Source organism: Tubulanus polymorphus, chromosome 1, assembly GCF_964204645.1.
Source record: "Tubulanus polymorphus chromosome 1, tnTubPoly1.2, whole genome shotgun sequence".
In the NCBI taxonomy this organism is placed as follows: Eukaryota; Metazoa; Nemertea; class Palaeonemertea; order Tubulaniformes; family Tubulanidae; genus Tubulanus; species Tubulanus polymorphus.
In genome coordinates this window covers 18,775,130-18,798,253 of record NC_134025.1, presented here as the reverse complement: position 1 = coordinate 18,798,253, position 23,124 = coordinate 18,775,130, and the positions used below count along the sequence as shown (strand labels likewise).

The following is a 23,124-nucleotide window of genomic DNA, read 5'->3' as shown; positions in this document are numbered from 1 at the left end:
AGAATATGAAGCAATATGTAAATATGAAGGATCTTAACGAATATATTCATAGCCTGCATTGGTGACAAACGGAAGTACCGGTATAAGTTAATTCGTAGCTGGCACTCAACGTGAATTACCCTTCCATTTGTCAGTGCACTTGATTCCAGTATCAAATATATTAAACAAAAACATTGTCAGTGCACTTGATTCCATTATCAAATAAGTTAAACAAAACAGTTTTCAATCATCCTCCCTCGGCAGGGATTCGAACCTAAGGTCATCGCTGTAGAAAACTGTTTTCATGCCCAAAGTAGAAAGGGCACATTTTTACAAGACGAGGTAGATAATTTTAAACAAAGAGCACATAATTTTTCAAGAATTTGTCTTTATTGGCTGGAAACTACATCTCAATGCAGTTAATGTGCTAGAAAGCACTTCGCGCCAGGACATTAATTGCTTAGTAATTGTAGCAAAAAGCAGATTTTCAAAATTTCAGAATGCCCTTTTTATAAGTTGTGCTACCTTCGACATTAACCCTGGATCCGCCCCTGCATCATCACTCGGTTATCGTGGCTATTTCAATGCCATCAGGTTCGAATCCGGGCCGGGGGAGGATGAACAGAACTAGTAAAGCAGGGGACACTGTGTGAGATAATAGATGTTGCACCAAAATTTGCATAGCGTGTTTGATCAGCTGTAGGCAATTTTCACATACGATTTGTGGCATCCGAAAATTGAACCGTTTCAACATGTGCGATATGTTTGCAGCAAATTTAACGCAGCGTCTCCCATTTTGAATACTGCTTCAAGACACTATCGTGGGACGATCAGGAGGTGTGGGGGCCTTCCCAAAGAAATTTCATAGACCACCTCATAGGCTTATATTGTCGAGAACAACTCAAATTTTGTTTTTAGAGACCATGAAAACTAGTTAAAAACCACCCCGTAGATTATATTGTCGAGAACAACTCAAATTTTGTTTTTAGAGACCACAAAAACTAGTTAGTTTTACAAAAATTAAGATTTTATTGGGGAGCCATTCATTTATTACGTACGTGTTAAGTGAGAGGGAGGGGTAAGTGCAATTGCGTGCTGTAAAGTTAACTGTAGTTGGAAAAAATGACCGATTTTGTGGTCAGGGGAGGGGATTGCGAAATTCCAATTTTATGCTTACATAATGAGTGAATGATGCCTAAATAATGTTGTATAGCAACTGCTCTCTGTGGTTTCAATACTCTGCAAATTACATTGATTGGTTGCTAAACCAGGATCAACTTAGTTTGCTTGATTACCCTAACCAAATGTTAACAGAAAAAATATGCCTGTTAGAGCAATTCAGTTTGCACAAGTTAAAATATATGTAATTTTTCAGTAAATGTAATTGGGTTTGTGTCTCTTATGATCACATTACTATTGTCTGCAGGAAATCTGATTGCAGTGTGCCTGATTGGCTCTGTGTGACAAAATTCATCACAAGTTTATTCCCAGCAAATTTTGCATTTTCCTGCATTAGTAATGTATGAAATTTTATTTATTATGGATCACCAAACTATTTAGCTGTCCGACGCCAGGCCCGTGCCAAGCTTTTTGGGGGGCAGTTTTGTTTCAAGAAAAATAAAAGTCGCACTTACCTATTGAAGAAGGACAGATCTTAAATACGAAGTACCTTGGATACCTGAATAAGTCATTTGAGAATGGATGCTTTTCAATTTAATAAGAAAACATGAAATTTATATCCGAATTTTTCAAAATTTGTATCCAATGATTTTGACACTGACATTTTTGATGGGCACCATGAAAATTTTAGCGTGTCGATTTGCTACCCCGAACCTCCCCTCGGCAAGGGCCTGGGAGGACATGAAGGAAAGGTATGCGTGGCATATGGATTTTGGGTGGTCAAATCTACCCAATCTTCTGTGGATATGTTGTATGGATAGTCCATAACGCAATTTGATCGCACTGCCAATTTAAATAATCTAATTTCACTTTGTTTTGGCTGAAAAGAAAAAATGCTAATTTTAATCATTGCATACAACATATTTCATTTATACATGCCCTATGAAGTTATGTTCGTGGATCTAACCTTGACTTGCTAATGATAATTTTCAATATAACTGTATGTTCGTTTGATTTTAGGATGAAATATGGATCAACAAACGCAAGACCTTGTTAAACAGGTAACGATAACTCATACCTACTGACTGCGATATGTATACAGTAAACTTAGCATAAGTCGGATCGGCAAAAGTCGGATAAATGGACAAGTTGTATAAATTCAGAGGTCCCGTTTTTTGGTTTACCTTTGTCAGCGATATGAGGTTGGCATTGAGCCAATTCATGTAAAATCGCGGTACGTTTTTTTATGTGAGCATTTGTTTCATTGGTTCTTGGCTTAAACCACGTATAATCGATGCGATTGAAAACATGGCGAACCTCCGTCGATGTACATGGTCAACTGAGTTAAAATTCTACGAAAAACTGTTTTTGGCGGGAAAATTGTTAGCTCTCGCGTATAAAATTGCAATGACCTCGATTGGTGGGCGTCGTCTCTACGAGCGAATGGGATTAGCTGTTTTTTGGGATATATGGGGAATTCAGGCGCTACTAAAATAATTATGGGAAAGCCATAGAATGGCGTACGTTTCATTGGACTAGGTGCCGTATACGTGCAAATTTTAAATGCTCATTGCTGGTGAGGATGTAATTATTTCACACATCCGCCATAGGTATTGTTTCATTCTAATCCCGGTAATTGATTTGATTGACATTGAAGTGTAAGCGAACATTCACTTACACGAGGCCTCCACCTGTGCTGCACGACACACACACAAGCTCGTACGGTACGCTACTCAAGGTGATGCTGTAACGCTTGCTCATTTGACATGAAAATAGGCTGAATAATCGTAGCAGAAGATGAGCGCTTTGTTTTCTGTTTGATAGAATTTGTAATAAATTGTAATTTCTTGTGACCTGAAAATATTAAGCAGCAAACTAAAAGTATAGGTCGAGGTCTGAATATTGTAGTCGTAAATTCCAGGATTTAAAACGATCTAATAACCGATTTCTTCTGTACCGGTATTTTAACTTCCGCAGCCAACATTGGAAGAGGTTTCCATGACCCAATATTCAGCCACCCTCTGATATGTGACATCATATGAATTTTAGGCCATCCCATATTAATGGTCTGTTTGCCGTAACCCGACCGACCCGACTTCAAAGGTACCGAGTGAAAACTTTTTTTCTGGGAATCATTGAAATAAATTTTATTGTTGATATAAACGGCCGACCGACCCACTGCCTACGTATGAGCTACGTATTATATATGTTTGTGCATCGTTTGAAAACATGCCTTGTCAATGTGGCCTTATTTAAGTTTTCCAGGAAACTGGCAGTGTTCCAATAAGCTGCCATTCATTCTCATAGTGACTATATCAAAGCTGGTCACGTAAAACCGCGCACATATTCAATGTACTGTTTCATTTTTAACACAGAGATGACGCTCTGGACGAAGTTATAATTTTAGAATAATTCTCGAAATCTACGCTATTAGACAAATTTCCCATGCGCAATGTAGATGATTTTTGCGATATTGTTTCCATTGTAAAAAGGTGATAAATTTGTTTTTTTTTTGCCCAAAAATTTAGCAACATTTTTTCTTACCTACCGACTCATCTAAAAAAGTTGAGTCGGTGTTACGGCAAACAGACAATTATTTTGGGATGGCCTTATTTGAACATTTTTTTCATATTGTAAAACATATTTTTTTGAAAATATAAAATAATTTCCCTGCCACGCCTACCTGTACCCTACAAACTTTTGGACGTGGACCGTAACCAAATGTATATCTTTGGTCTTATGTGACTACAAAATAATTCTTCAAGAAAGATAAAATACAATATAAACTTGTGGAACTTTGAAGTCACGAATTATAAAGATTTTTCAAGCAATGCCCTTACTCCAAACAACCTCTAGCTTTCAAGGTAAACCACACTTTGCCTATGGGCAATTTATTGTATTAAATCATAGGAATTTTCCTACCACTTCATCAAAGGATGATGGAAGACTTTCGTTAGCAGTTATCTTGAAACCATCATCATTCGTCTTTGTTACCCATTCAAAATATGGAACAATATCTTTCCTTTTATTTCCTCGACCATCAGGACCCTCTTTAGTTGCAGACCTTACACGTTCCATATATAGAATTTTTGGATCCTGTGTCACATGTAACTAACTTCAGCTTGCTCTCTTTGTCCGGCACGTTTTCTTAAAGTGCTTTTGTCACATTACGCTGTGATTAGATATTCAAGGTTGCTGTGTAACTTGCATCAACACGTTTTCCTGTCGGACTCTGACGGAGGGCACACCAAGAACCAAGCATTGGTTGGCATCTATGACGTCATGCCAATGCTAGTACAATCGATCGAAGGTCGTAGTAAAAAAAAAAGCGCCGACTCTTCTCATTTTCATAGTTACTTCAAATTGTAACTCCATTCTCGTAAAACATTAGGCACAGCTGAAAATGCCTCAAAGTAATGTTTCAATTATTCCCTACAAGATAGCGATGCCGGATTTATGATCAATTGGCCCAAAAAGTTTTTCGCATTTTTCTTGTTAGTTATGTGGTAGATGAAACGATATCACCAATAATGATAAATTATTTTATTCAATTTTACCAGAGTTGTTTATTGGAGGAGAATATCACTGTTAAGTACGCCCAGAATAAACATGTTGTATCATCAATCAGTTGACTGACAGTTTATTGTAAAATTCCATCTGTTGGGCTATATTCTAAGATAAGTTTTCACTTTAAGATGCTCTGCCCACCTCTAACTTGAGGTGGTAGCAACCCCTTACGCACTCGGCAGATAGCTGCGCTTTGTAATGCGCGCCGGGAAAATAACTCATATTATCTTTTCAATGCTTTGAACACCACAACAGTGACCATATTTACATGTTGTTTGTCATAAATTGCAATATTGCGATGGTTATTTGCCACTACTGTAGTTTTTGGTTTACCTTTGTCAGCAGTATGAGGTTGGTATTGAGCCAATTCATGTGAACTCGCGGTGCATTTTTTTATGTGAGCATTTTTTCCATTGGGCCTCGGGTTATACGACGTGTAATCGATGCGATTGAAGACATGATGAACCTCCGTCGATGACATGGTCAACTTTGTTTAAAGGGCGTCGTCTCTATGAGCGAATGTGATTGGCTGTTTTTGGGATATACGGGGAATTCGGGCGCTACTAAAATAATTATGGGAAAGCCATTAATGGCGAACGTTTCATTGGACTAGGTGCCGTATATGTGCGAATTGCTGGTGAGAATATAATTATTTCACATATCGCCATAGGTATTGTTTAATTTTGATACCCGGTGATTGTGTTGATTGAGATTGAAGTGAACATTCACTTCACAAGGCCTCCACGTGCGCGGGAGTGCTAAACACACAAACACACGCTCATACAGACTACTATGTGGTGATGCTGTAACGCTGCTTGGCGCGTGCACGTTTGATAACAGGCTGAATAATCGTCCGTAGCAGAAGATATGCGCTGTGCTTTCTGTTTGATAGAATTTGTAATAAATTGTAATTTCTTGTGACCTGAAAATACTAAAGCAGCAAACTATAGGTATAGGTCGAGGTCTGAATATTGTAGTGGTAAATTCCAGGATTTAAAACGATTTAATACTACGCCCCCGCTGAAAATTGTGAAATATATTTTTTTGAAAATATAAAATAGTTTCCCTGCCACGCTTATTTGTACCCTACGAAATTTTGGACGTAGACTATAAACAAATGTTTATCTCTGGTCTTATTTGGCTACAAAATAATTTTTTAAGAAAGATAAAATACAATATAAACTTCTAGAACTTTGAAGTCACGAATTAAAAAGATTTTAACCTCTAGCTTTCAAGGTAAACCACACTGCCCATGGGCAATTTATTTTAGAATTGAATCGAGCGGCCTTGGTAGCTCAGTGAGATAAGGCGTGATGCTGTTGCATCCACTACCAGTGCTGAGTCGAGTGACAAGTGGGTTTGAGTCCTGCTGGCTGCTTACAGTGTGCGGGCAACACTTTAAAGGCCGTCGTGAGGTTAAATGAACAATCCAATAGGGTTAAAAACCAAGGTCCGAATGATGTAAACAAACAAAAAACAAACAAGCAATCGTCAGCCTGCCTCAGTGACACTAACCAAAGTCTGTGGTCCTCCCAATCAACATCGTCATAGATCATCAGATCATCGCTCTCTGTGCGACGTTTTGAGGTGTACGTTTACAAGTCCGGTTTATCTACCTATTATGCATCAGAGTATTTTGCATTTAGAAAAATCGTCCTGTTTTTGTTTTCATTATTCAGCAATATGGCCTAACAGTTCATGCAGAAAAAACCAGTCAGTCGAGATTACCCTTACAGTTGTACTTTGAATACGAATCTTGTGTAGGCGAAATTGTCAAAATTATTGTGTTATAAATGGGTTTTTGTATACAAATCTTGATTGATACAAATCTCTTGGCTGGGACATGATGGAAAACATTAAACTAGTTTCGCCTTTAACCGAATGGCATTAATGAGGTTTAACAATACAAATAGCGTTGGCTAAATCGTTCGGCAGAAAAATTAAATTCATTCAATTCTTAAGTCTGTGGTCCTCCCATTCAACATCGTCATAGATCATCAGAAAGCATTGTCTCCTCTTTGATTGGCTTAGCCGCAGAAGACTTCAGGGGCCGGTTGCATAGTCATGGCTTAGACTTAAGATCAGTCTAAGACCAACTTGGTTCTATAGCTAATCTAACAACTTAAGACGAGTCTTACGATTTACGACCACTTTTGGACTTAAGTGACTGTGCAACTGGCCCCTGGTGTTCAAGTGATTCTGCAGTATCGACGACTGTTTTATTTCCGGGATTAATTTTAAGATTTGAAATTGTTAGATCGATTCCTGTGATACCATTAGTCAATTTGGTTTTTAGGAGGAAGTTTTATATGCACTTTTGAATATATATCCTTGACAATTGTTCGGGAAAAATATATTTTTCTCAAATCAGATAGATGACCTTGATATGCATATTAGCCATGTGCACAAATTGCAAATTCAATGAAGTTCTATTCTGCAAAAAATGTCGAGGTCAATTTTACTTTTTTGAGCAAAAAATTCAAATTCAACGAATTTCATTTTATTTTATTTTACATTCTAATTAATTCGTTAAACGATCGGTAATGATTGATCTGAGGTATTTGTTTGTGCCAGCCCTAGTCTCTCTGTTAGTACTGTTACTTATAAAACATGTCTATTGTCTATTGATCGGGGGAGAGTTTTTGACAAATATAACCCACAGATTGTGCATCATTTGATTTATGAAAAGTGAATGTGAAAAGCGTAGTGCCCCTTGGGGCTCATCATCATCATCATCAATTGATGGATCTCTCAAAGACTTTTCAGCCTATCTTTACTTGACAGTTCCTGATCGTTATGAAGCAAAGGATGATCTAACTGGGTTATTGTCCATTTTTGTTGTATTGACTCAGCCAGTCTAATGAAAAATAATCTTTGACATTCAAACGTACTGGGATAGGAGAACCAACTACATGTTTTTTAGTTTAAAATATTTGTGAATCATGACAAACAAGGGGTCCGGAAGTCCAGAAATTTTTTTAAATTTGCTGCTTTTTGGTACAATTTCCAAGCAATGAATAAAGGCCTAATGCAAAGTGCTCTAGAAAATTTACTGTATTGAGATGTATTTTCTTGGCAATAAAGATGAAATCCTGGAGAATGGTGCTATTTGGTTGAAATTATCTGCCTCGTCTTGTAAAAATGTGCTTTTTATACTTTTGTGATTGAAAGGGATGACTAAATGTGCCCTTTCTACTTTGGGGATAAAAAAAAACCAAAAAAGGCATAAATTTTCGCGACGGTAGCGCTTGTCTACAGTGCTACTGTCTGAATCCACATCTGAGTCTTTTGTAGAAGTCAATTTAAAAAAATCGAATCAAATTCCATGGCTTCATGATGAATTTGTTCGCTTGGGCAGATTTTGCCAATTTCCTGTGTATATATTCCAAACCAGTGATAATTTTTTTTTTTTCAGTTTCGCGAGTTCCTTGTGACTTATAATCGCTTATCAGAAATGTGTTTTGCTGATTGTATTCATGACTTCACAAGTCGAAAAATTGCTGATAGTGAGGTAAATTGTCTGACTTCAGTTATGTCCTGTCCTGATTGTAATGTATCCCCAACCTGGTATGTCGCCAACATTTTACAAAATCTAAATTATCATGAATATGATTTAATATCGATCATAAAAATCCACTGTCATCGACCAAGTACCCGGGAAAACTAGATGTGAGACATATCCGCGTATGAAAAGAACTGGCTGGATACAGAGTGCAAATGGATATGATCAGTTGCTTTTCCGATGTATGCTAGGCAATGACATGAAGTATCAGTTAATTATTCAATGGCTGACCAGCGGACATCTTGGATTATAAGAAGTAGAGCATTTACACTTCATAAATATAAGATGCCATTACAGTCAAAGCTTCCAGTGCAAGTGGATATGATCAGTTGCTATTTCGATGTATGCTAGGCTTAAGATGGCATGATGTATCAGCTTATGATTCAGTGGCTGACAAGCGGCTATCTTGGATTATAAAAAGTAATAATATATATTTCATATGAGAATATTAGATGCCATTACAGTCAAAGCTTGTTATACTTCCCGTATCAACATAAATTTCTTTGTGTACATTTCATTTACTATCTATGTGTACGTAAATAGCTCTCGTTATACCACTTCTCACCCTATGCCATAATGCCAACCAACTGTTAGAAAGGAAATTTGTAATGCTGCCAACGATCTTTCATCAACCCTCTGTTATGTTAACCCCTTCAATGCGGTGAATAAATTCGTGACAGATTTTGCTACTACACCGCACTGCGGTGTATTGATGCAGGGCTGGCGGGAGGAGAAACACATTGGTCTGGCCACAGCTCCCAGTGTGGAGGTATTTGTGCCACCAAGGCGCGAAGCACCTGGGGAATCTGAGGGTCCTCTTTTTGAAAAAAAGCTCTTGAAATGTTTAAAACCAGAAGATGCGTTTTAAGGGCATTCTGGCATGAGATATTTGAAATAAAGTTCCTTACATCAAGACAAAATTCACGGCAAGATGATACTAGTTTTTATGCAAAATTTAGTATGATCATCGGCATCGCGTTATCTTACGTCAAAAAGTGAAACATGATTGGCAAAGTTTTGATCCGGCCAAGGCCGCCCCTGCTGCCCCTGTTCAGCCAGCCATGTGATGTAATTAGTACATTTAATTCATTTTTGTGGTCTGGTTCCATAGCAACTACCTGATGTCATATCGCTTGATTTAGCGCACCGATACGGCTGTGGTGATCGGCTTTTCTAATGAAGGTAATTCATACTCATTGAGGTGTGCCGCTACTTGTTGTATTGTATATCATGCATATGCCCGGGGTTATCGTTAAACAATACTGATTTGCATTAAAAAACACCATACAGGTGGATCAATATTGTGTATTATATAGTTTCATTTGAATGCTTTACTTTAAGCGGGTTGCTCACTGCAATCCTGCCTCTGCGTGGATTTCGTCTTTTTATGGTCGGAAACCATACAGGCACCGCCGCTAGTAAAAATCCTGCCGTTCACCGAACAACACCCGTAGTATCTCTACTGCCATGGATATAGTCCCATAATGCTGTATGATATAGAACTGATAATCGGCTAAAGAATTGTCTGTGATGCGTCTTTTGCCTGTATCCATGATCCTAGCCATGACTATCATAGCCTGTTGTACTTAAGGTCCCAAAATCGTGATCAATTATGGAAAGTTTTGAGGTACATGAAGGGCCTACCACATCAGTGAATTGTCTATATTGGTTTTACCCGGCAATGAAGTGTTAACCCATCACTATCCTCACAGGTGCTCGCGCACTGATACATTGATAGTAGTTCATAGAAACTGCCGGTCATGGTTTTACACTGACTGTGAGGCCCGGTAGGGTTGTCTCTGCAGGGTTTATCAGTCGCTAGCCTGGATTTTATTTCTTGAAAGCACTGTGAGTGAGGGATTTTCTTCATGCAATGAAAATTACCAGTAATGCCAGCCAGTATCACATATATCTACGCAAACTACGCCATTCAAAGATGCTGTATTCTTGGATATACCATGAGTTAGCACATGTACCCGTAGTAGGCTAAAAGAGCAGTGCTGTATACACAGCGGGATAAGCTGCTATGTCCTACCTCAAACACAGGCCGCCTCAGATTGACTGACAAAAAAGAAACTGTTCGGCGCGCGTAGTAGAAAAAATATGAGCAACCCAGGATTTCCGTGATGGTTGAAATAATGTCCGTTATTCTTTATTTGGGGGAAAATGTACTAGGGTGTATCCATGCTAAGACGAACACATCAGACGTGGAGCCGATAGTCATTTTAAGCGCATTCTAATGTTATCATGTGGTCTTAGCCGAAGATAATAACTACCACTTCAGTAGTAGTAGTGCCTGTCACATGAACTCCATTCATTCATCAAAGCACGCTCAGAGAACACAGTCTTATTGGCTAACGTGTGGACTATACCATTATGGAATATAGGTTGGGTAGGATTGTCTGGGCGATTTCGCGGAATCCATGTCCAAGGGGGAGATGTAACCCGCTGGTTGTTGTATCGGCAGGCTGGCTGGGGGAACTAGCATTTACACCAGCGGTACAGGATTCCATCCATCAGGAACAACAAGGCAGTTAAACCTCATATGTACATCAGGACTCATTAACTAACACCTAGTGACATGTTTGAGAGACGTAAATTAATTAATGATGAGCACTGACTACAGCTAATTACTTTGAATACATATTGAGTAGTCTGACATGTTGATTACGATAAAGCACATATTGATACAACATTCATAAGTTATATTACATTATTAATACTATTATTATTATTATTATTATTATTATTATTATTATTATTATTATTAAGCATTTCATGTAGTAAGAGATATGAAATAGTATGAACCATTCAATATGAAATTGTAGGTATATATGATTATGAAATATGTGACTTATAACAGGGTGACAGATGCCCCCTTGTCTAATTAAATTTGGTCCTCCAAATTTGCGGAAAACGTAGATGCTGTAAGCTCATCAAATCTTCTTCCACCGCGAAAACATGCAATATTGAGTTTCACCGCGCAAAAATGTCCCATCACAGTATACTAACGGCTGGATATGTGATCCGGATACATAGTCATTCACGAAAGATATATTCATCTGCCCTTGCGACACAAGAACTGACATTTCAATTTAACGTGCGATCTATTGACGATCTCCGGCGTTGAATTGCTGAATCGTTATCGTAATTTGAATATCCGTGAACAGAACTAGTAACGGGTTGAGTAGCATCATTATTACTAGCAATAGCATCCTGAAGATCAGTTGGTGATAGTAAGTAGCAGGCATTTCTGTGTCTCGAAGATATGTAGGTGACTGACTGGAAATAGCTTTGTGACTTAATTGTATGTTATAATAATAGTAACATGTAACATCCGACTTTAGCTCAGTGTCCAGGCAAAGACACAACACAAATACAGTTACCCTTGTCAACCAAAAGGAAAAATGATCATCATCCAAAATAAGTGGTCAGGTGTAATTGAGATTATATATTTGTCCACATAAAAAATTTAACCAATTCATCTTCACTTTTCAGTTATACTAACAAACAAAAGATATGAACCTGTGGAAATGAAATTTGCCGATTAAACCTTTAGTTTAGTCGAAATAGTTTGTTGCGAAAAAAAGTATAGATACGCACTGTAGTGTAAGTAGATGAATTTGACTAATTAACCATAGCCATATTCTCTGAGAAGTGTACCGTATTCTAATACTTATAGTACGAAATGAAACTGAAATTGATTTTTGCTGATTGGAACTAGATAGCTAGAAAAAAGAATTGTGAATCATACTATTTAAACCGGCGATAACTTTCTTGATCGTACGGTAGTATCTTATATCCAAATTCCTATAATTTTCTATCATCTTCATCTGACCACTAATTCGAGACAAAGAAGCAACTATATTACCTTCGGCTGACAAAAAGTTACCGTTATGCATTGTATCCACTGAAACAGCAGCAATGTTCACGATCTGTACGGCCATCTTGTCACAGGTTTAGTTGAATACGATCTTCTCGTGAGGTCCACGTTCCAGTCACAATCAATAGTTTAACAGCTTCATCTGTACTGGTGTAAGTCACGAGGACTTAAATTCAGGTTCTCCCCATCTGTTACCAGCTGGTTGTTGTATCGGCAGGCTGGCTGGGGACCGGAATGAGAATGATTATCATAACTTTACATCGTCTTTATATACAGAATCATGAGTATAATGTGAGAACTAGGTGTCAGACAAGTTGTAGACGTCAAACTAACAACTAGTGACATGTTTGAGAGACATAAATTAATTAATGATGAGCACTGACTAAAGCTTATTACTTTGAATACATATTGAGTAGTCTGACATGTTGATTACGATAAAGCACATATTGATACTATATTCATAAGTTATATTACATTATTAATACTATTATTATTATTATTATTATTATTATTATTATTATTATTATTAAGCATTTCATATAGTAAGAGATATGAAATATTATGAACCATTCTGTTCAACAGTCAACACGGTTTTATAAAATGAAGGTCTACAAACAGTCAATTGGGCTTACTTAAAAACCATGGATGATTGGACCAGATGGTTTTTTGATTCAATTGTTACGCCTTACCATCTTTATAGATTTCGAAAAAGCATTTGATAAGGTACTACATCAGGGATTACTAAACAAGCTATTAGGATCAAACAAAATCAATTTTGTTCGATCGAACAAAATATGTTCAAATGAAGAAAGGATCTTTTTCATCTTGGGCTCCGTAGTAACTCAAGTCATCAGGAATTAATAAAATACCAGTTTTATTTTCATGATGAAAAAACTCAAATGAAAAATCTGGTTTATAAAGCTGCCTGCTCAGACGAATGCTAACAACTTTTGAAAAATAATCTTATATGTAGGCCTACGTATGCGCGTAGGCCTGACAGAAGGCGCTTAGGCCTATTGCTATTCAACCCTCCTGAACATCGTATTCCTACACCTTATTTAACTGGGGTAGGTCTCTGGTGTATTCAATTCGTAAAATCCATTTCATTTTTCGGATTGTGAAGAAACAAATCTTCTGTTGCTGGATTTTTTATTGCAAATTTTGTTTGAAGTTCAATCAATGTCCGTAAATAATTGCAGCAATTTTACTGTTTGTTTGAAACAGTGAAAACACATTAGGCCTTAAGGTCGCGTACAACTCAATAAACACTTAAAGCGGCCTAGATCTGTCGCAGCATCGAAAACACTTACTCCGTATATCAGGCGTGAGTCCAGCTTACGGATAAGAATCTGTTATATACAGGTTTTTTGTCAATATACTGTGGATTTGGTAAAGATCGGCATGTACTGTAGGAAAAATAGAATATTGATGAATGGTTGAAGCCCACGGCCGAATCACTGGTAGTAATAAATTCATTTATTTTGATACCTCGTCACCACAACAGCATTTACATACCTCGTCAACACAGCAGTTTTTCTCCGCTGCATCAGTTCGGCGTGTTTAGTTTAGGCCTACGACTCACCGGTGCTTTAATAATTAATCGTAGTAAATATCTGGTACATTTGGTAAAAAAAAATACACTATTGTTAAACTCAGTTTGAAGCCAGCGGCAAAATCACTGGGAGTATTAATTTTTTAGCTCCGCGGTGACCGAAGGTGATGGGTAAGGGTGATTATCCGTCGTCGTCCGCCTGTTCGTCCGTCCTCCGTCAATTTTTGCTTCAATTTGCTACTAGTGCTACAGTTTTCTAATCTTGACCAAACTTGGTATGAAGCTAATATGGGCCAAGGGCTAAAAAGTTACAGAGCCGTTTTCCCAATTTGATCTCTAGGGGGCGAGCTGTAAGGGTGGCGTTTGGAAAATCTTTAAATCGCTACTTGTCCTACAATTATTGTCTGATGTTGACAAAACTTGGTATGTAGATACTATGGGCCAAGGGCTAAAAAGTTATAGAGCTGTTTTCCCAAATTGATCTCTAGGGGGGCGCTGTACAGGTTGCCTTTGGAAAATCTTTTAATCGCTATTTGTCCTACAATTATTGTCCAATAATGACGAAACTTGGTATGTAGATACTACGGGCCATGGGCTAAAAAGTAATAGAGCCGTTTTCCCAATTTGAACTCTAGGGGGTGCTGTACGGGTGGCGCTTGTAAAATCTTTAAATCGCTACTTGTCCTATAATATGTCACTTATAATCCGATCTTGACAAAACTTGGTTTATAGATACTACAGGCCAAGAGACAAAATGTTATAGAGCCGTTTTCCCAATTTGATCTTTAGGGGACGCTATACAGGCTTGTAAAATCTTTATATCGCTATTCATCCTACAATTGTTGTCAGAAGTTGATGAAACTCGGTATGTAGATACTATGGATAAGGGCTAAAAGCTTATAGAGCGGTTTTCCAAATTTACTCTCTCTTGACAAAATTTGGTATGTCAATATTTTTGGCCATGGGCTAAATGTTGCCGAGCCATTTTCCCAATCTGATATCTAGTGGGCGCTGTACAGGTCATGCTTGTAAAATCTTTCAATTGCCACTTGTCCTACTGTAGGACTGATTTAACAGATCATTATCTGATATTGACAAAGCTCAGAAAAACATGTCACCTCATTGAATGGGTCCCAATTTTTTGACGCCTTATAAAACGTTACCATTATGAAACCTAAACAATGTTAACCATTCAGCGTCATTTTACTAACGACAGACATAAATCGATGTACAAAACGTCACAGGTCTATGTGTACACATACAAGCTATTTGGCAAAATATTATTGACATAGATGTAGAATGGCTTCATGTGATTATATAATTACCTATATTTGAACGTCGAAATGTTATATTGCATTAAATATCATTAGAACACGTATTGTAATAGTAAAGGATGTATGATTATATCAGAAGCGGCAGGCATAAATCGAAATGATATGTAAATCGGATTATTCGGTTAAATGGCAGATGTATACACGAAGCGGAAGTCTGATATAAAAGTCAGACTCTGACGTGGGGATGCTGGTGGAATGACGAAGCTATCTACGATGTGTGTAGGGCCGGCGTGAATTTCATCAGCGGCTACAAGCGGTCAATATGAAAATGTGTAAACATATTATTTCAATATTCAAATGTTTTAGAAAATATGTTCGATATTAGGGGTATGCAGGTTTCGTGAGATTAGCAATTTATAATAGCATAGCTGTCATATACGGCTCCGCGTCCTCTGATGGCATGTGTATTAGGTGACAATTCAATTCTTTATTGATCCTTATTACATTGAAATTCCGGGATAAAATTCCCAATTTCAATAAATACAAATTTTAAAATAAGAAAATACAACATACATGACACACGGGTAATTCATACAGAATAACATAAACATGTTATTTTATATGACAATGTCTAACTCCCGATTCAAAATGATTTTGAATCGGGAGCTCAATCGGGTGCCGAATCGGGAACCGGTAGCCGGCTACTGGTTCGACTCCAGATTCAAAACCATTTTGAATCGGGAGCCGAATTTGGAACCGGGAGCCGGCTACTGGTTCGGCTCTCGAAATGTGAAGCTGGCTACTTATTCGATTCGACTCTATTGCGGACAGCAGGTAAACATAATTGCATAACTATGTCTGCTGAAATGAGTGCAACCTTGACCTCGGCCACCAGGCTAATCGAGACGTCTGAATTAACACCATGCGTGTGACGATTTCCTCCCGATTCAAAATCATTTTCAATCGGGAGCTGAATCGGGAGCCGAATCGGGAACCGGGAGCCGGCTACTGGTTCGGCTCAGGAGCCGAATTGTCGATAATTTCTCACCGCTCTCTTAACTCAGTTTATTTAGATTAGCTTATTCGGACCACATGTGCGACCCAGCAACAATACTACAATACTGTATAGTGAGAAATAAACATATATCTACAGTTGTAGTAAGGAATCCATCGAGTTCGCGTCGTTTTCTTCAGGTCTCTGCCCCTCTACTGCAGCTCCGGGCCTTGAACCCGTAATATTCACACGAATTGGGAACCGGGAGCCAGCTTCTGGTTCCCGGCTTACCCGTTACTTATTGAGAATTCATCTCCCAATAAGGAACAAGTCAGATTTTCTCGCTATTACTTATTCGCCAGGTGGCGCTGGTATACACTATGCCGTAGCCCAGACATTTTACATAACTATGTCTACTCTGCTGATATGTCTACTCTAAACCCGATTGCGTAAGCACGTCTGCCGACCGCGAGCGCGGTCAGCTGTAGCTACGTCAGTAAGTTGCTTCTATAAATAACTTGGTTTAAGAACGTGTGTATTGCTTGGTCGTTTTTCTCGTCAACGAATCGACTTCTTCATATGTTATGTCTGATTCGGTTTTCGTTACTTATTGAGAATTCATCTCCCAATAAGGAACAAGTAACTTGTTACTTCTTCCTTGTTTCTTATTCAGATTTTCGTCTTTACCGGTTCAATTTTCGTTACTTATTGAGAATTCATCTCCCAATAAGGAACAAGTAACTTGTTACTATTGAGAATTCATCTCCCAATAAGGAACAAGTCAGATTTTCTCGCTGTTACTTATTCGCCAGGTGGCGCTGGTATACACTATGCCGTAGTCCAGACATTTTACGTAACTATGTCTATTCTGCTGATAAACAACCTCGACCTTGACAACAAATCGCCAGGTGATGGCGCGAGCCAATCCAGACGTCTAAACCCGATTGCGTACGCACGTCTGCAGACCGCGAGCGCGGTCAGCTGTAGCTACGTCAGTAAGTTAGACGAGAAGATACACAATATCCGTGTATGATGATGACGAGAGAAATCCCACAATAACAAAGCCAAAATTGAAAAATTCTATATCAGAATGAATTTTGGCTTTGTTATCGTGGGATTTCTCTCGTCAGTAAGTTGCGTCTATTAATAACTTGGTTTAAGAACGTGAGTATTGCTCGGTCGTTTTTCTCATCACCGAATCGACTTCTTCATATGTTATTCGCCTCTTTCACCATTTAATCAATAAACCATCCATTGTTCCCTGTCACGAGGGTCCGTGGAAAACCCCAATAGGATATCCGATAGCAGAGAATCAACAACGGACGACAAGAATTCTTAAATTAAAACAAAACGAATTACAAATTTATTCCAACGTAAGTTCTACAGTTAATTAGAATGGAGTTAGAGTTAGAGTTTGATCACACTTCTCCAGTAGTGAGCCGTGGTGGTATCCGAGTGAGACGTGACCTTGATGGGTGCACACTGATCAACGTATGTGGGTCTCCCAGGATATTGCGAATGTTGACGACCGTCCGTTAGTAACTGAAATATCAGGCGCTCAGACGTTAACCGCACTAACTGGCGTAGCTTGAGTACGGGAGGTTTCGAGACACGCACTCACTTGACGTATCTGAGTGGATATAATTCACAAACTAAAAGACAACAACAATTATTGTTACGACATTTATAAGGGTCATAAACCCTGCAAACCAAACGTGCGTCTCAATTGTAATGTTATTTGATTATAATACAAAGATTTATCCGAAGATGGTTTATCCGAAGATACAATGGTTTATCTATTAAGCAATTTGCTTGGAATGATTATTAAGAATGAATATTAGAATAGTTTAACTTACCCCGTGAACAGCATACATGTGTTACTATACTACACCCAATACGGTGTCCTAACAGCTGGACGGGTTTGTCGTGTCTAGTGAAACGACGCTTAAACCAAATCTTATATAGAATTGACCGCTAGGGTTGAATGGTCACATTGAGAAAGGTGCGCCGATCCCAACAAACACACAGCTAGCTATAAGCTATGCATGCATGTAGAATGCATGAATATATGAAGTTATGAATGCAAGGTCGTGACACATGCCCCCGCAATAAGAAAATTGTCCCACAATTTTAATACCACGACCTAAAGCAATATAAGCAATAAACATAATATACATGTGTATCAAAATATAAAACTGTATACACCACCAATGTTCAACCTGTCACAATGTTCAATCCATGGTCTGTATTAGAACAAGAAAGGAAAAACACAATATACACTTTAAACAATAATATCACCCAGAATTTGAATAATCTATATTCATTATAGTTTAATATTTCTAGTTTTACTCAGCACTATATATTCTACTGAGATAATCGGCTCCAACATTTTCAGAACCTTTAATAGCCCTAACAGTGAATTGAAATTGTTGCAAAGTTAGTGCCCATCGCATAAGTCGTGTATTGCTCACTTTCGAACGATTGAGGTAAATAAGTGGCTGGTGATCAGTTTCTAAAATAAACTGAGATAGATATAGATATCGCTCAAACTTCTTAATTGCCCATATGATGGCCAGACACTCTTTTTCTATGACAGCATAATTCTTTTCACTGGGCTTTAACTTCCTACTGGCGTAACAGATAGGGAATTTGACCTCATTACTTTCCTGTAAGAGTACTGCGCCAAGCGCTATATCAGAAGCATCGGTGCGCAAAATGAAAACTTTCTCCAAGTCTGGTAATTTAAGTATGGGGCTTGAACAAAGAGCTTTTTTAAGAGTCTCAAATGCTCTATATTCTTCTGGGCCCCAAATCACCTTATTTGGCTCACCTTTACGTGTAAGATTCGTTAAAGGTGTGGCAATCATAGCATAATCTGGTATAAATCGTGCGTAAAATGAAACCATTCCAATAAACGATCTTACCTGTTTTTTCGTTACTGGGCGTTGTGCCCGAATAACAGGTTCCACTTTCTCTGCATTAAGTTCTAACGAACCTTGACCTACAACAAATCCTAAACATGGTAACTTAGAAAACCCTACCTCACACTTGCTAGGTCTAGCTGTAAGACCAGCTTTTCGCAGGCGAATAAATAGGCTTACAATGACGGACAAATGATGTTCCCAGGTTTCTTTCGTTGCGACGATAATGTTATCTACAAAATTACTTACACATGATAAACCGCTGATGACCTGCCGAACTAATCGATTGAATGTAGCCCCAGCGTTGACCAGCCCAAAAGGCATCATTTTGAAGTGTTTTAAACCCTTGCTGCTTGCAAAAGCGGTATATATTTTTGCATCAGGATGTAATGGTACTTGCCAATATCCTTTAGTCAAGTCGATTTGAGTTAAATACTTCGCACCAGCTAGGTTCGTGAAGAGCAACTCCGGGTCTCCCATGGGCTCGGCATCGAATACTGTGACACGATTAATAGGGCGGAAATCAATGCATACCCTATTCGTTCCATCAGGTTTCTTTACCAATAATAATGCAGAGCAATATGGAGAATATGAATCCTCTATAATACCTAACTTTTCCATTTTCACGATCTCATTCTCCAATATATCCTGCGACTTAAATGGAAGAGGATACTGTTTGGTACGGATAGGTTTTTCCGTAGTTAAAACAATGTTATGCTGAACAACATCAGTCTTACCAGGCAAATCAGTTAATATATCAGTAAACTCGGTCAAAGTTTGTTTGGCTAACACCACTTGATCAGGGCTCAGATCTGAACCAAACTTAACATCATCTAGGGTTTCACTAGATTTAACTGTTGGACAAAGGGATTCAATTAAGTCATCACTTACTTCGTCCTCTGACGTAGAGCATGTAATAACAGATACATTTGCAACTCCAACTGATCCACAGTTTGGTTCCCTTTCGACATAAAGTTTTAGCATATTTATATGATACACTTTAACTTTTTTCCTATCCTAATTCTGTAATCGAGATCATTAACTTTCTCAACAATAGAGTATGGACCCTCCATTGTAGAAGCAATTTATTTGTCTTACTTGGTAGTAAAAGTAAAACTCTTTCACCAACCTTCAGATTACGCAGTTTAGATTTACGATCGTACTGCTTCTTTTGTTTTTTAGCAGCACTTGTTAAATTTTCTTGTGCTAATTTAACAGAAAATTCAAACCGATCTTTAAGATCTAATACATACTGGTACACAGTTTGCACATCTGGATCTGGAAACTCTTTTGTCCAGAGTTCTTTAAGAACTGCGGTTGGACCTCTTACTCTGAATCCATATATTAATTCAAACGGGGAGAATCCTGTACTTTCCTGAGGCACCTCTCTATAAGCAAACAATACTGCGCTCAGATAACGATCCCAAGTTTCGGGCTTATTACTACATACCTTCTTCAGCATCGACTTTAAAGTGCCATTATATCTTTCGCACAATCCATTCCCCATGGCATGGTATGGTGTGGTCGTTATGCCTCGAACTGAAATCAATCTATGTACCTCTTTCATCATTTCACCTGTAAATTGGCCTCCATTGTCAGAGAGGATTTCTCTAGGTATACCCATTCTAGAAAAAATATCTAATAAAGCTTCTGCTACCGGCTCTACATCAATTGCGCGTAATGCTATAGCCTCAGGATACCGAGTAGCAAAATCTACTAGAGTCAAAATATATCGGTTACCCTTTTCGGTCTTAGGCGTGATTGGACCTATTAAATCAACCGCAACACGCTCGAATGGGGTGCCAATCAATGGAAGATTACATAATGGAGCTCTAGGTACTTTGCCTTTAGGAAAAGTTTTTTGACATATATCACATGAGCGACAGAAACGAATAATGTCCGAATCAACACCAGGCCAGTAAAAATGCTCGCGTACCCTGTCCTTAGTCCGGCCAGCAGCCATATGACCACTCATGGGAGATTCATGCGCAACTGCCATGACTTTCGACCTATGGGATTTTGGAACTACTACCTGCATGAATACGTGACCGTTTCTCACCTTAGGTGATGAAAACCTCCTAAAAAGAATACCATTTTTAAAAACAAACTGAGACGTTGCTCCATTAGGTTTAGACTTCACTACACCTTGTTTGCCTAATCGAAGTACGTTGTATAAAGTTTCATCACGTTCTTGTGAATTTATAAACTCAGAAGGTGACTGATTACCTTCAATAACCGGAACATCTAACGGCGGCATCTTGCGAGTCTCACTCAATTTTTTAGCCCTAGTCTGGACTGCGTGCGTCTCGCCTACCTGCCATAAACCATTTGGATTATTTGGATGCCTAGCACCCGGAATATTCCCTATAATTAACTCGTAACTAGGGGAATCAATAACCCAAGCATCACATTCACCAGTATAATAGGGTGTATCTACATGTATTCTCGCAACTGGGGCGCGAATAACCCTACTATCGACACAAATAAATTCCTGTGTCTCATTTGTAAACTGAGAAGCGTCAACCAGACGTCTACTCACCACAACTCCACTACAACCAGAGTCTCTTAACATAACAACAGTAAAATTACCTACTTTACCTTTAGACAATGGTAGATTACTAGTTTCAAATAAACAATGACTGTCTCTTAAACTAGCAGCAGAACTGTTTTGAACTGGTCTTAAGTCAGGGTGTTTACTATAACATCTTTCAACAGTATGCCCCTTCTTATTGCAATATTCACAAGTCGGTCTAGCAATCTTAAACCTTGATGATTTACCTTCAGTCGAAGTTATACCATCGTTCCCATCCCTCGGTTTCTCGGACGTCTTACTATTCTCCAGGACTGAAACCTGTTTAGAAAACGCTGGTTTTGATGGCTTACTACGAGACAAACCAATTGCATCGCCGCCATGAGCTTCACAATACTGATCAGCTAATTTAACCATCTCAGACAAAGATTTAGGCGTCCGTTCCTTGAGAAACATAGCTAAATCCCGATTACAAGCTTGAATAAAAGCATCACGCAGGATTAAATCTAATAATTGATCATATGACTTCTCTGTACCAGACAATTCAATCCAACGTATGGCATAATTTTCTAGTCGTACAGAGAATTGTGTAAAAGTCTCGCCCGTCTCAGGGCGAGAAGATTTTAATTTCTTTTTAAAGCCATCTTCTGTGAGAGCAAATCTCTTAAGTAAAGCCAATTTAAGTTTATCAAAGTCATTTATCTCCGTAGAAGGGAGTCTAGAATAAACTTCTAATGCCTTACCTGACAAAAGAGCGCTTAGATGAACAGACCACAATGCTCTATCCCATTTTTGACATACTGCGTGTCTCTCAAACCGCAGCAGATAGACATCAATGTCATCTCGCTTCTCGTCAAACCAGGGTAGTTAAGGAGCCGTTCTATCCCCACCACCAGGTGCCGGTGCTGGTAAACGTGCTTGTGCTTCCAGGACTTTTAACTCATGTTCCCGACGCAACCTACGCTCCTCACGTTCGAGATTCTGTTGCTCACGTTCTCTTTCTAAATTCTGTTGCTCAGAACAGTAACTTTGCAACTCTTTACCTTCATACCCCAATTTCTTGCCAAGATTAATTAATTTCTCTAAATCCATTTTGCATCAAAGATTAAACAACATATCAATACATACATTCAATATACGAAAGCAAGCAGTATCAAAGCTGACCAAGTGACCAGTACAACAACGTGAACAGTATGAACAATTGGTGTGCAAAAAGGAATTTCGAACGATTAATCCCCCTTAAGCGCAACTTTCACAATATTAACACTCACCGGTGAACACTACCTGATATGTTACACATGTGCAACCGTTACGGGATAAACTTTACTTTGACTGTTCTTCATTCACGTTTCAACACCATTTTCCATATATGAACGTACATGAGAAGGTTTGTGAAGCAAGTCTTCCGTTACTAGTAACAATGAACTGCTCTTTAAAGAGAATAAATGATACAGATACTTTACATAATATATATAAAATACGTGACAAATCTGTATGAAATTTGAAGTCTAACGTTAATTCTTCCGCTAAGGATATCCCACCGCTGCCACCATTGTCACGAGGGTCCGTGGAAAACCCCAATAGGATATCCGATAGCAGAGAATCAACAACGGACGACAAGAATTCTTAAATTAAAACAAAACGAATTACAAATTTATTCCAACGTAAGTTCTACAGTTAATTAGAATGGAGTTAGAGTTAGAGTTTGATCACACTTCTCCAGTAGTGAGCCGTGGTGGTATC

General features: G+C 38.4%; 2 protein-coding genes across 2 annotated transcripts in view; one reads left to right on the top strand and one right to left on the bottom strand.

Moving 5' to 3' along the window:
* Window positions 1–23,124, top strand: part of LOC141915452 (mitochondrial import inner membrane translocase subunit Tim9-like) — a 49,656-nt gene that overhangs the window by 14,253 nt on the left and 12,279 nt on the right. Inside the window, exons 2-3 of the mRNA XM_074806985.1 lie at window positions 2,119–2,159; window positions 8,081–8,176. Of these exons, the coding sequence (XP_074663086.1) occupies window positions 2,127–2,159; window positions 8,081–8,176 (129 nt within the window). The 5' untranslated portion in view covers window positions 2,119–2,126. The remainder of the gene's footprint in view (window positions 1–2,118; window positions 2,160–8,080; window positions 8,177–23,124) is intronic.
* LOC141915195 (uncharacterized) lies at window positions 18,162–22,473 on the bottom strand. Its single transcript, XM_074806639.1, has 5 exons — window positions 22,344–22,473; window positions 19,950–22,244; window positions 19,460–19,705; window positions 19,101–19,348; window positions 18,162–18,173 (listed from the first exon to the last, which is right to left on the bottom strand). Exons 1-5 carry the CDS (start codon window positions 22,471–22,473, stop codon window positions 18,162–18,164), a joined length of 2,931 nt encoding a protein of 976 aa, XP_074662740.1.

Coding starts and splice junctions, on each gene's coding strand:
- LOC141915195 (XM_074806639.1), bottom strand. CDS start 22,473: ATGGATTTAGAGAAATTAATTAATCTTGGCAAGAAATTGGGGTATGAA. Junction 22,245..22,343: donor GAATCTCGAACGTGAGGAGC/GTAGGTTGCGTC, acceptor CTCCTTAACTAC/CCTGGTTTGACGAGAAGCGA. Junction 19,349..19,459: donor CGTGAAAATGGAAAAGTTAG/GTATTATAGAGG, acceptor ATCGTGTCACAG/TATTCGATGCCGAGCCCATG.